The following is a 12,617-nucleotide window of genomic DNA, read 5'->3' on the forward strand; positions in this document are numbered from 1 at the left end:
AGCATTGGCCTTGTATCAAGTATGACCTCGAATAGAGGTGAGTGGAGGGCAAGAAATCATGTAGCTGACCCCATTTAGGTGAGTTTTTGCTGGGTTGTTATTGATGTTACTATATTCCTTCCTTTGTACTTCTATTTTTTATTTTCTTTGGCTTTGCACGGATCCATGTAGCTGACCCCATTTAGTTGGGAATTGGGATAAGGCTTAGTTGTTGTTGTTTTACCCTATGGATGTGTATCTGACGACACCACTTTATGTCCATGATCAAATTCATTTTAGTTTAAAGTGCAATTAGGTAACTAAACAAAACCAATATAATTGTAAAACTTGAACGGATTTGTTACATTATTTGTATATTTGTTTCTGATTTTGTCAAAATAATAGGTTTGTGCTTTTAGGGTCAATGTTTCTGTGAAGCTAGGAAATGTAGTAACTGATATTGCTTTAGATATTGTAAAAGTGAAGATCACTGTGTTTTAGTGAAGGATGGGGATATAATTGACGATGGAAGAGTTCTTATTTTGCATTTATCTAATAAAAACCAATCAGGGAATCATGATTCGGAAGTATCACTCGCACTTCCTAAGAAACTAAAAAGTAATACGGATTTCTAGACCCGGTTGTTTGAAGTTAAAAGAAATTTCAAGAAATATGACAGCCGTAATTTATTTTGGATCCGATGGTAACCTGGTTGAGGTTTGGTTTCAAAATATAATTTTAGATTTAATGTTGGGGAGGAGGAAGAGAGGAGAAGAGAAGGGCAAGAATGAGGCAGTTAGAGCAGCCGAGCAGGCTGTGTCCCTTTATGTGTGACTTCATTTACATGGTAGAATGGATAGAAATTCCCAATACAGAGAAACTAAATTCAGAAAGTTTTTATACAAAGTACAACAAGAAGTAACCATGAAGACTGAGCAAGTATCCTTCTGACTGTCAAGAAACAGGTTTAAAAGGAAAAAATAAAATTATAGAAGAAATAAATAATCTTGGAATCCAGAATATGATTTTGAAATAGGATTTTAAGGGAACATTCTAGAAACTACTTTTTATGCCTCAGAATTTGGTCAAAACTTGAAAAATAAGATTTGGTGCAACTTGTAGAAACCAAGTGATGCAGATCAGCAGCAGGATAGGTACTTTAAAAAATACCAGAGTAAGAAGAAGTAGTTGAAACACAGATTCAGTTGTTAACTCAGTCCTGGATTCAGCTTGCAGTTCATTCTTTTAACCAGTTTAGCCGTTCTGTTCCAGGTTTCTGGTCCAGCAATAAACCAGATCGTGGATGGGCTTTAGTTGGTGTGTAACCTTTTATTTCTGTTTTATTGCAAGTAGTGGGCTAGGCCTTAAAAGCACTTTAAGACTTAAGTAGTCCATGATAGGAGTTAGGATAGTTTTAAAACTCTGTTTCGGTTTGCTATTATGGTTTTTTTTTTGGATGAATAAAATATTCAGTACCAAAGGAAAGAAAAAAGGGGGGAGGGAGAGGGAACATACAAGCACGAGCCAAAAACAAGGCCCTGCCAAAAAGGGCAAGGACAAACAAAAAGAGGGCAAGAGCCCCAACAAAATTAGCACTCTAAAGAAAAGTGTTGAGATATGAGTCAGTTGGGGTGTGTCCAATGTGATATAGTTATTTAGTTTCCTAGTTTAGTTCCTTTCCTAGTTAGACTGGAGTTCTATTTTAAGTATGTAATCTGTCCAAGGCTATTAATAAAGGAACATTGGCTGGAGCGGTAATCTATCGCACAGTCTTCTTCCATCTTCTCTTCTCTATTTTCTCCTCTCTAAAGTTACTGGTTAAAGGTCCTAGGTTTTCTACATGGTATCAGAGCTGTTGTAACCAGTACTTGTTCCTATTCGTGATTGCCATTTTGAGAGTCGGTTTGGGTTTCTGGTTTGAAGAAGAAAACCCTAGTTCATACTTCATAGAAGGAGAAGAACTAGGGTTTCATGTACTGAGTTCGTAATCTCGTATAGCTTTCATATACAGCTGGTGCTGAATTATTTTTCTGCTAATGTTTATTTGGGATTTTCTGCAATTATCCGCCAAAGATTTTACTCTGGTTTGCTACTGCTGGTTCCACCGTTGATTTGCTACTGCTGGTTCCATTGTTGATGTTTGAATATCTCTGATTATCGTGTTGCTGAATGTTGCTTGGCTTAGTTGCTGGAAGGGCTCTTGTTCTCTGTTGTTGGCAATTGATTTCTGGTGGTATCGATTCTTTGCTGGTATTTTGTTGCTGCTGGTTCGATTGAAGCTGTTCTTCCACCATCCATCAACTGAGTCAAATATTTATCGCTGATGTTCCCCTTCCAAAGTGTAATCCACTTTTGTTGTGAGAAACCAGTTGGAACTCAGATCTGGTTCTGAGCCCCACAGCCAGATTGGAGTTGCAGTGTTTTGCTTAATCTTCGACCTTCAAATTGAACTACCAGAGCCTTCTGAAGTGATATTGGTATGGTCGATTCCCAGGTTTCCACCTCTGGTTCACGCTGGAGATGGGAGACCACTGCTATTCTTCGATTCTCAGGTTTCCTATTCCGAATGGGTTTCTTTTTTGAGTTGGTTTTCTCGCAATATGTTTGCTTTGCTGGTTGCGTGACTGTCAAGGAGAAGAAGACAGTCACGTTACCTCTTGTTGACTTCCCCTTCTCCACGACTTTCTTATTTTTCGTTTAATTCACATATTTTCTCATATGCCCCTCTCTTTTTCTCTTATCAATCCAAGTTTACCCTTTGGCTTGGATGGTGTTTAAAAGTGGATTTCAACCAAATTCCAGCTTTGTCCTTACCTTTTGAAATTATTTACTCCTTGACTCTACGGCCCTCTTTGTTTCTTTCAAAGGAATCCTATAATGTTCACCATATTTACCAGATTGCCATCCCTTTTTCAACTTTGTGTTATTTACAATTCTGCCATCCCCTTGCAATAATTCTAATTCCCTTCATATCCCATGCCTTTGGTATTTACCCATAACACCTTTGGAAATTTCTGGTAAATTATAATTTTGCCATTCCTTCCTTTTTAATTACCCATAGCACCTTTGGAAAATTACACTTTTTGCCATTATCCCTTACATCATCTCCATTACTTGTCCCCGTGTACAGTGTACTACTACACGTGTGGGGGGGGGATTATGTACAATTCCATTGCAGAACCTGCAGAAACTTGCAGACATTGCAAAATGTGTGCAAAACATTGAAGACCAGTTTTTTTCCATCATTGCCATTGGTTATCTTTAGTTATTGGGTTGTATTTGCCGTGAGGGGGAGATTGAAGTATTGAAGATATTTTGGGATCTTATTTGGTTGCCTATTTGAGGATTGGATTTACAATTGGGTTGATTCAAGTTTTTTCGATGTTTGCTGCCCTATTTGTTTATCTTCAATATTTTGTCACTCTGTAGATCTGAGATTCATCACTAGATAGCTATTAAAGATTGATGAAAGCTGCCTTTTTTGGAAGATTGTGTCTGCCTTTTTTTTTTCCCTGCCTTTATTAAGATCGGGGCTTCTCTTTATTTTGAAGAACAATTCTTCTCAGGCTTTGCAGAACCAATCTATCCCGATTTGATGATCAAGTCTGTTCGAGTTTTGAAGATCAATTATCTCCGGTTCTTGAAGATTTAACTGTCCAGGATTATTTGGGAGCGTCATCCATTCGCCCATATGTCAAATCTAAGTACTACAAGTGGATACTTACTGCCAGACATTGCGGCGACAATTTGGAAAGCTGCTTCGTTCTATTTCGTTTAAGTTGGGCATGTGTGCTTTCTATGCGCCAACTTGAGGGGGAGTGTTGGAACGTGTGGAGTGTGTGCGTTATGGTGGTTGATTGGAGTTCTCTCTGTGCTCACTGTAGTCTACGGCTACTATTCAAGATTGGTGTAACATTTATTTTTTCTATTTCTTATTGGTCCAAGCTGGAGCTTTCTTTTGATATATGTATACTCCAGCTTGAAGGGGAGTGTTGAAATATGAGTCAGTTGGGGTGTGTCCAACGTGACATAGTTATTTAGTTTCCTAGTTTAGTTCCTTTCCTAGTTAGACTAGAGTTCTATTTTAAGTGTGTAATCTGTCCAAGGCTATTATAAAAAAGGAACATTGACTGGTGCGATAATCTATTGCAGTCTTCTTCTATCTTCTCTTCTCTTTTTTCTCCTCTCTAAAGTTACTGGTTACAGGTCCTAGGTTTTCTACAAAAAGGAAAAAAAGCCTGGCCTTCGAAAGACAATCAAAGCCATCCTCAACGAAGTCACTCTATCCTGGATCCGTGGGCATGCGACCGAGGGCATGATTTCTAATATCCAAGCTCAGAGGCAAAACCTTCTCCGTGTAAGGAAGGGAATAGGCAATGTAGGGACGGATCCTTGGGTTACGACGGTGAAAGACACGAACGGGGGGCATTAGACTGGGAAACAGAGGGGTTAGAGGAACGAGTCAAATGACAAGAAGGAGTTCGTCCATTAGGCCCAGCTAGATTAGCCAAAGAGGAATGGGTGGTGGGCTGGGCTAGAGAGGGAATGGGCAAGGAAGTAGAAGGGCCCACAGGGTTTGCGTTAGGGAAGGGTAAGGTTGGGGAAAGGGAAGATCGAGGGCCCAGAAAAGACTTGGTTAGCCCTTTGAGAAAGGGGGTAATCCCTAGGCTCGAAGGGACTGGTTTGGGAGAAATCAGAGGAGAAAAACAGGCGCAGAGGGAGGGGAAGGGGAGGAGGCATGGACAGTCTGGGGAGCATAGGAGACTGGCAAGGGATGACGACAGGTCGACTGGTTGGGAAGAAGAGGAAGGCGATTGGTCGATTGGTTATGTTTTTTTACTTTCCTTCTTAGAGTATGAGACATTAACTTAACTCTATTTATCTTTGTTTGAGCCACAAAAAGCTCCCAACGATTTTATGAATAAAGTTTATTTGCTTTTTGCTATATGGAGCTGTGAGAAACAGGTTCTGCTATTGTGAGAGAGCCTCCTCAGCGAGAGTTTGAGCCGACTGGAGGGATTCTGGTTAAGATCGTGGGAAATCTGATCATAGCTTCTCCTAGTAATGTAGTTCTAGATTGGTAGAAGGCCAACTAGAAGCCAGACAACCAGGATCTGCTATGAACATTAATTCGGGTAGGTCAAAAAATAGGGTTTTTGGTCAAATTAGGGTTAGGGTTTGATGGTAGGGTTAGGTCAAGTTGATGTAGGGGAGTCTTCCAGTGAAGGTTACGTTAAGTTTTGATGGATGGAATTGATCTGGAATGGATCGACAGCAAGGTTTAGGGTTAGGGTTTTAGGTTTTCGAAAAGAGGGAAAGTGATGATTTCTAGGGTTAGAGTGGTTAGTTACGGACCAGGTTTGGATCGAGTTTCCTAGTAGGTGTAGGGATGGTTCGATCCTGATATGGGACAGAATTGATGGTTCGGTATGGCTGGGTGAAGTTTAGTGTTTTGGGGAAACTAATGGAGAAAGGGTTTGCTAGGGTTTTAGTGGGAGGAATGGGTTGCAACTTGGATTGAGTTCTCCAAGGGGGCAGGGGAGTATTCGATCCAAAGATGGGGTTTCGTGGATGGCTGGAAGGGTCTTGACAGTGTTTAGGTCTTGGGAAAATTGAAAAGCAAAATGGGAAATCTTCGGGTTTGGGCTGTGAAAGGATTAGATGAAGAATTGTTGGGGATGGGGATGATTCATACTCACTGTTGCTGCAGAAATTCCTTGGCAGCAGCTTGTTTGATGGTGAAAACTTGAATAAAAATCAGAACTTGAAAGTAGAGCTTTAAGGGAACCACCAGGGCTTCACACCATAAGGTGTCGATTGCATCAAACACCAATCCCACCTGCCTTGATCAAACACAAGACAAAAATCTTCAATGGAGAAGAAGAGCAGCAAAAAGCTTTTCATTAATCAAAATTTGTGTACCATACTTGCCCCCCTTACAACCTTATATAATAGACTCAAAAATAGACTCCTACACTAAAAAGGAAAGGACTAAACCAATCCTTAACCTATTAGGTAACTTAAACTGACTAGGAAACTAAAATAGACTCAAAACAGAGTCCTAATCCAGCCCCACTAAACGCTTAAAAGGAAACTACTAAAATCACTTAAATTGGACCATTGGTTGAACCGGTTCAATTTGTAAACAAAAACACCAAAATAAAACAAAGTATGGAACTAAACCAACTAATCCTGTATGCAACCCTATTACCCATACTTTAGGTCCATTAAAGTGACCTATTACATTGAAAACCCATGGGATCAAAGGCCCAACGTGTATATAACCCAACCCTAGGCTTATTCCTAAGCAAAGACGCCCAGTTTGGTGATGAATCTGCATCACCTAGTCCTCTTTTTCTTCCCTACAGTTGCAAGTAAGTACAGCCTCTGTTATTTGGTTTCTTCTTTTAATTTTCTGTGGGATTACTAAGGTTTCATCACCCTGTTCATTGGGGAGATTTTTGAATTTTTTTAAACTCGGTTGGTTGCTGTTTTAAAACCTGGCAGTACCTCTGTTTTTTGGTGCATTCCTGCTGCATATAAGAGTTCTCACCTAGGGATATCTAGCCCTTGGATTGTGCTGATCCTTGGAAGGTTTGTCTCCCCTCCGTAGGGAACATACAGTCCAATTTTAGTTGTGATCTAACCATTGAATTGAAAGTTACTGAAGTTCCTAAAATTCTGTTACAAAACTTGCTATTTCTGAAGTATATTCTGCATAGCCAAATCTAACCATCAGATTACTATCATATTTTGGGGATTCATTCCACCCCATTAGATATTCATTCGACAAGAATTTGAGGGTGATCAGACCCTTTGATCTTAAGTTATTGAAGTTCTTTAAATATGGTTTTTAAGTAGCAGTTCTCCTGTCTCTTTGAGTTGCGGCCTAACACTTCTTTGTAGGTTAAGTCATCTTCATTACCAAGTTTCTCATGGTTTTTTATATGATACGGTTGGAGCTTTTGTGGTAATTATCAAAGTGAAAAGTGGATTTTGGGTTTAAAGAACCCAGTCAGCTAAGATTTATCGTGGTCAGGTTGCTAGGTTTTGGTGAATTCTTCCTACGAATGATGAGTTGGTTCTGGTTGAGGATGGTTTTGAAGAAGGAAAAAAGGGGCTTAAAAGCTGGAGATGGGATTGGTATGGTTGCTTAACGGAGAACAAAAGATCATTGTGATCCCAAAGAAAGGGTGATACGCAAATGGAGAGGAACCATATTCACATGCATATATTTGGCCTGATTTCTCCAGCTGAGACTTTGCAAGGGTAAAAATCTGCAATTTATGGCATGAGTAGACCAACCATATAGTAGATATCACTTCATCTCTCTCTCTCCCCCCTTTTCCCTCTCTTCATTTCCAGCTATTCTCCTTCCCCTCCACCCTTTGTCTTCTCTCTCTCCCAAAGAATTTTTTTCCCTATTACGCTTGTTACAATCATTTCCCAAAAGCTCGAGCTGTTACAATGATGTATGTCAACACAGATCAACAACCCCACACTAGCGCCCCCCCGGCCGCCGCCGACACACACGACTCTGCTTGTGACACCATCAAGTGGTGGCGCCAGCACGTAGCACCAAGGGGCACAACAACACATAATACAAACTACTCGCACTTACCAAGGATCAAACACCTGGCCCTTTGGCTTTGATGCCATGTCACAATCACTTATCCCAAAAGCTCGATCTGTTAAGTTAGGGCTACAACAATGTATATCAACACACTTAAAGAAGGCTCTTCCAGAAATCCACCTGAGTTAGAAGGATCCACTTTCTAGTGCAATGAACTCAGATAGCTGAGAGGGGGTTATAATTCCACTCTAAAAATAGTCTACAGCCCTTTATACAGACCTGAACATAAATCGACTCCTATGAAGACTTGGACAGTTGGACTAACCTTGACTGAAACGAACCCTTACTATAAATCCATACTACCTCCAGCTAGTCATGTACCTGCTGGAAACAAAATAGAATCCACATAACAACCCAACAGTCAAAATTAGTTTCAATTCTAACCTGGTAAGAAGATTGTAAGAGAACTAACCACTAAAACTTTTAACGAACCATCTTCCCAACTGGTGGTCTACTGATAGTGTGAAATAGAATTGGCGAAGGGAAATCCAAGAGAAACAATTCAGAACTGGAGCTGCTAAAAAAATCCCAAATCTCAGTCATGTTCTGTATTTCTGAAAATTCTCAATTAACTGCTTTGGTCGCTACAACATTTTAAAATGGGAAAATCTTGTTGTAACCAAGCTAGGTAAAAAAGAAGTTGTAACCTTACTTTTTTGCCTTTTTAGTTTAACACTTTTTTTCTTCCAATGAGGGTAATATCTGTCATTTCACACAGCAACTCGAAAAGTGTGCGAGACAATGACAACTCTTGATAGTGATATAATGGTAAAAATTCCTTTTTACCCTTGATTTAAAGAACTTTTGAGAATAAGACAAGGGGCAATCAAAAGAAGGTTACAACTTCTAAGTTCTCCACTTCCGTGACAACAAAAAGCACCCTGTTAAAATATTAATGTGTTGCCCCTAATAACTTATAATCTGGACCATCCAGTAGGTTAAGTCACATCTGTTGGATTGCATTCATAAAGTACTTAAAAGTTAAAACAAATGACCCAACTGTACCAGAACTTAACCAACTTGTACTGGACCAACAACTAATAAATCTGACCAGAAATAAAGAACAAACGACTAGTTGAACTGAGCCTTTCTTGGCCACGTCTGGACTGGAATTTAAAGATCTTTCTGATTCTTGGGGTGATTCCAAGAAAGCAACTAATATGGTATAACTTGACTCATGTCAACCGTTCTAACCTATTCAATGCATTAGAAAGATCCGGCAAAAAGAAAGTCACCTTTTTCCTTTTCACCCTGTTGGATCTTTATCATCCCTTTGCCACGTTTCTTTAAATTTGGAAATAAAAAGTGAATCCACCTCAGTTATCTGTTATTGATGGAATGAAATTCATGAATTTCAACTGGACCATTGTACGTTCATACAGAAAATGAAATAAGGGTGCAAATGGTCTACCTGCCCCCACTCCAAAAAAAAGGTGGAGTGGTAGGCTTTGGTGCAGAATCATTTTTTGACAGGTTTGGAGAGCTATCTAGATTGACTAAAGCTCCCTATTACAAGTTAAAGGTTTCAAATATCCAGATAAAGCCCTTATTAGCTGATTAGGTTTGCTGGTAATGTGGTTGCAGACTTTTTGTGTAGTATTACTCCAGCCATCAAATATTTTTCCCCATTATTCTTCAAATTGATCATGGAAGTTGAATGGTTTCTCTTCTCTGCAGGCTGAGGTTTTTGACAAGTTTCTCCATGGAGGAACCTTGGAAGAATGCTATGCTGCAGTTGCTTCTGTTGCAAACCGCTGGCTTGATCTTCTCGATGTACGTAAAATTGTTTTGGTTTGAAGCATAACTTTCTGAAGTTCTGTTTTCCTTTCTAAGCTTTAGATGTTACTGTCATCTATAATGAGGAGAAAACTCATTGTTAACATTTATTTTTTTAGAGTCAAGGTAGTGATATTGCTGATAGCGAGTTGCTTGATTATATTTCTGAGTCAAGTACCATGAGTAAATCCTTGGTTGACTATGGAGTGCAAAAATCCTGTGCTGTGACTACTGCAAAACGACTTGCTGATTTTCTTGGTGATGCAATGGTTAAAGACAAGGGTCTACGTTGTCAATATATAGTTGCACGCGACCCACAGGTATTTGCTTTTTTTTTTTTTCTCTTTCAGATGAAGACCATGTTTGTACCTGCATCTATGTCTACATGTACATCATTGAGTACCTAGTTTCCTCACATGCATTCTTACCAAATTATAGAGTTTGTTTTAATTATATGCATAAATTGGGTAAAAGTTGTGCACAACACCAGCTCAAAAATGAAATTGCACACCCTCTCACATATCACTGTTCATGTGGGGGTGATATGCCATAGATGCCCTTCCCCCTATTGTCAGATTCCAAATGGGGTTCCCTCATTCGCCTGAAACTGCACTTGGGCAGTGTAGGGAACCCTCTCTCCATAAAATTATATGCAAGGGATGCTAGAACTAGCTTGTTTTGGACTTTGGATTCAGGCACTTTTAAACAACATAGCTACTCCAGTCCATATGCTGACTAGATATGTTCTCTATACAATATAACAGCGTCTTACTCCCTTAATTCTACCTTATCTATTTTTCATTTTCAATTTCTTTCATACACCTTGAACAAAGCAGATGAGGATTGATGACTTAACTGTAATTTTTCTCCACAAATACTAAAAGGAGTTTATCTCAAATAAAAAATAGATGGGAAATACCACATCCACCCTGCAATCAAATCACTTCAATATAGCAACATACACACCACATGACAAACATATACGTCGTTCGGCATAATGGCCTACGTCCAGTGACCAAACAGTGATATCTTTTGCACAGAAGCTTCAAACCAGAAAACTGAGGCCACCACCGTGTAGATCTCGAAAAATTATGGGAGGTAGTATCTCTACCATAGAAGCAAAACTCGACCGAAACTTGTCGAAACCTCCAAGACAACTCGGTTTCGCCAGGTTCCGAGTCGAGTTAGGGAGGGAATTAAAAAAAATCCATGAACTCGACCAGGTTTCGATTGTTTCAGCCAGGTTTCGACCGAAACAGTAGTTTCGGTCGAAACCTGGTCGAACCAAAAGGAACCAAGGATAGAAAATCCAAGGTTTCGACCGAAATACCTCATTTCTCTTCAAAAGTTGACAGAAGCTTACTGGGAGTTGGTGGTTTTAACCCTTGAGTCCATTTTTGAGGTGGTTTTTTGCATTTTGCTGCAATTTCTCCACAATCTTGCTACATTAAGCTTGGATTTGGATCTTCTTCTCCAATTTCATCATCTCTTGAAGAAGGTAATAGTGTTTCAAACCTAAAAACTCATTTTTTTGGGTACTTTTTTAGTAAATTTATGGATTTATATATTGGCGCACGCCATCCTTCATAGCAGAGACCCCTAGTCCAGCACAACATCATGATAGTGGCTTCGAGAGCGTTGGATCAGCATCACATGCTGGGTATGGACCGTATGGGGGTGGATATGGGAGTGGTCATGATACATCTGCTGCTACATATGGATATGGGGATGGGTCAGGTGCTGGGTCATCTCTTGTCGACAGTATCTTCGGGTATCCATCCCAGCCATGTGTGCCGGCTCCACATTCTTACACTCTCGGTGAGCCCTTCCGTAGATTGGGATATCTTGGACAAGTTGATGATGGGGCTTATCATTGGGCAGTAATGGACTATGAGACCAATTGGTCCCATAAGTCCATAACATGTCCTGGGATACATATGTTGTGCATTCGAAGGAACGGCTTCGCAATCTTCAGTGGTACGTTGCTCATGGATTAGGGTCTTCGGAGATGACTCGAAGTCTTAGGGATCCATCAGGTAGGCATAGTTGATTTCTTTTGAATAAGTAGCCATCTATAATAGAGAAATCATCATTATTTCAATCTCAAACTTTCCAAAGTATTCGTCGGTCTTGTACTTTTCCGGTAAAATTTCAAACCCAATAATTTCATGATTTATGACTTGGAGCATTGACTACTCTATTCATTGAGCCGAATTTGTGATGGAAACAAAACTAAATTCTTGAAGGTAAGAAGCCCATTTGTTATGTCTTTAATTGAGTTTCTTGTGTATTCAAAAATTTAAGAGCCTCATGATCGGTATACAAGACACACTCTTTGTGAATCAAACAATGAGGCCAAAATTGTAATGCTTACACAACGGCATAAAATTTATGATCATATGTAGAATAACATTTTTTGGCCTCATTATGTTTTTTACTGCAGTAAGGTATGTGATTACCCTTTTGGCTCAAAATGGCTCCAATACCTACATGATAGGCATCACACTGATCATCAAATATTTCATTAAAATTAGGCAAAGCAAGGATTGCAGCCTTGGCCAATTTTTTCTTAATCAATTCAAAACTTCTATTGGCTTCTTTAGTCCAATATGTAAAAGGTAGCCAAACCGAAAAAATTTCTCACTTCGGTTAGGGATTGAAGTGTTGGCCATTCCACAATTTCCTTCACCTTCTCTTGATGAACCTTAGCTCCTTGAAATGAAACAATAGAGCTTAAGAAGACTACATTATCGGTCATAAAACAAAATTTCTTGAGGTTGATGTATAGCTTCTCTTCTCGCAATACTTGGAAAACTTAACGCAAATGGTTAGTATGTTCATCACAAGAAGAGCTAAAAATAAAAATACCATCGAAATATACAACCACAAATTTTCCAATAAATTTCTGAGGACTTGATTTAGGAGTCTCATAAAAGTACCGGGTGCATTGGATAATCCAAATGACATAACAAGTCATTCATATAATCAAGGTTTAAAGTATCGATATCGGGTATCGTATCGGGCGGACGATTTTAAGAGACGTATCGTATCGTATCGGAGATACGTATCGATCGGTGCATAAATGCATGAAAATGATCAAAATACACATGGAAATACATTTTTGGACACAAAAAACAATATAAACAAGCAATATATGTCATATATCATGCATATACACTAAGAATTGTGAGTAATGTATAACCAGACAAGTGCGACACTTCTAAATTGT

The 12,617-nt window shown here is 39.3% G+C and overlaps 1 protein-coding gene across 9 annotated transcripts in view; it reads left to right on the forward strand.

The window, feature by feature from the left end:
- The window catches only part of LOC122659731 (DNA polymerase epsilon catalytic subunit A-like), an 84,736-nt gene that overhangs the window by 32,658 nt on the left and 39,461 nt on the right, over window positions 1-12,617 (forward strand). For all 9 annotated transcript variants that reach the window (XR_006332541.1, XR_006332542.1, XR_006332543.1 and 6 more), the window contains 2 exons: window positions 9,290-9,385; window positions 9,508-9,708. Coding sequence is in view for 6 of the 9 variants with exons in the window: in XM_043854853.1 (XP_043710788.1) it covers window positions 9,290-9,385; window positions 9,508-9,708 (297 nt within the window). In the remaining 3 variants the exon portion in view is untranslated. The remainder of the gene's footprint in view (window positions 1-9,289; window positions 9,386-9,507; window positions 9,709-12,617) is intronic.

This window comes from Telopea speciosissima, chromosome 1 (assembly GCF_018873765.1).
Source record: "Telopea speciosissima isolate NSW1024214 ecotype Mountain lineage chromosome 1, Tspe_v1, whole genome shotgun sequence".
NCBI classification, from domain to species: domain Eukaryota; kingdom Viridiplantae; phylum Streptophyta; class Magnoliopsida; order Proteales; family Proteaceae; genus Telopea; species Telopea speciosissima.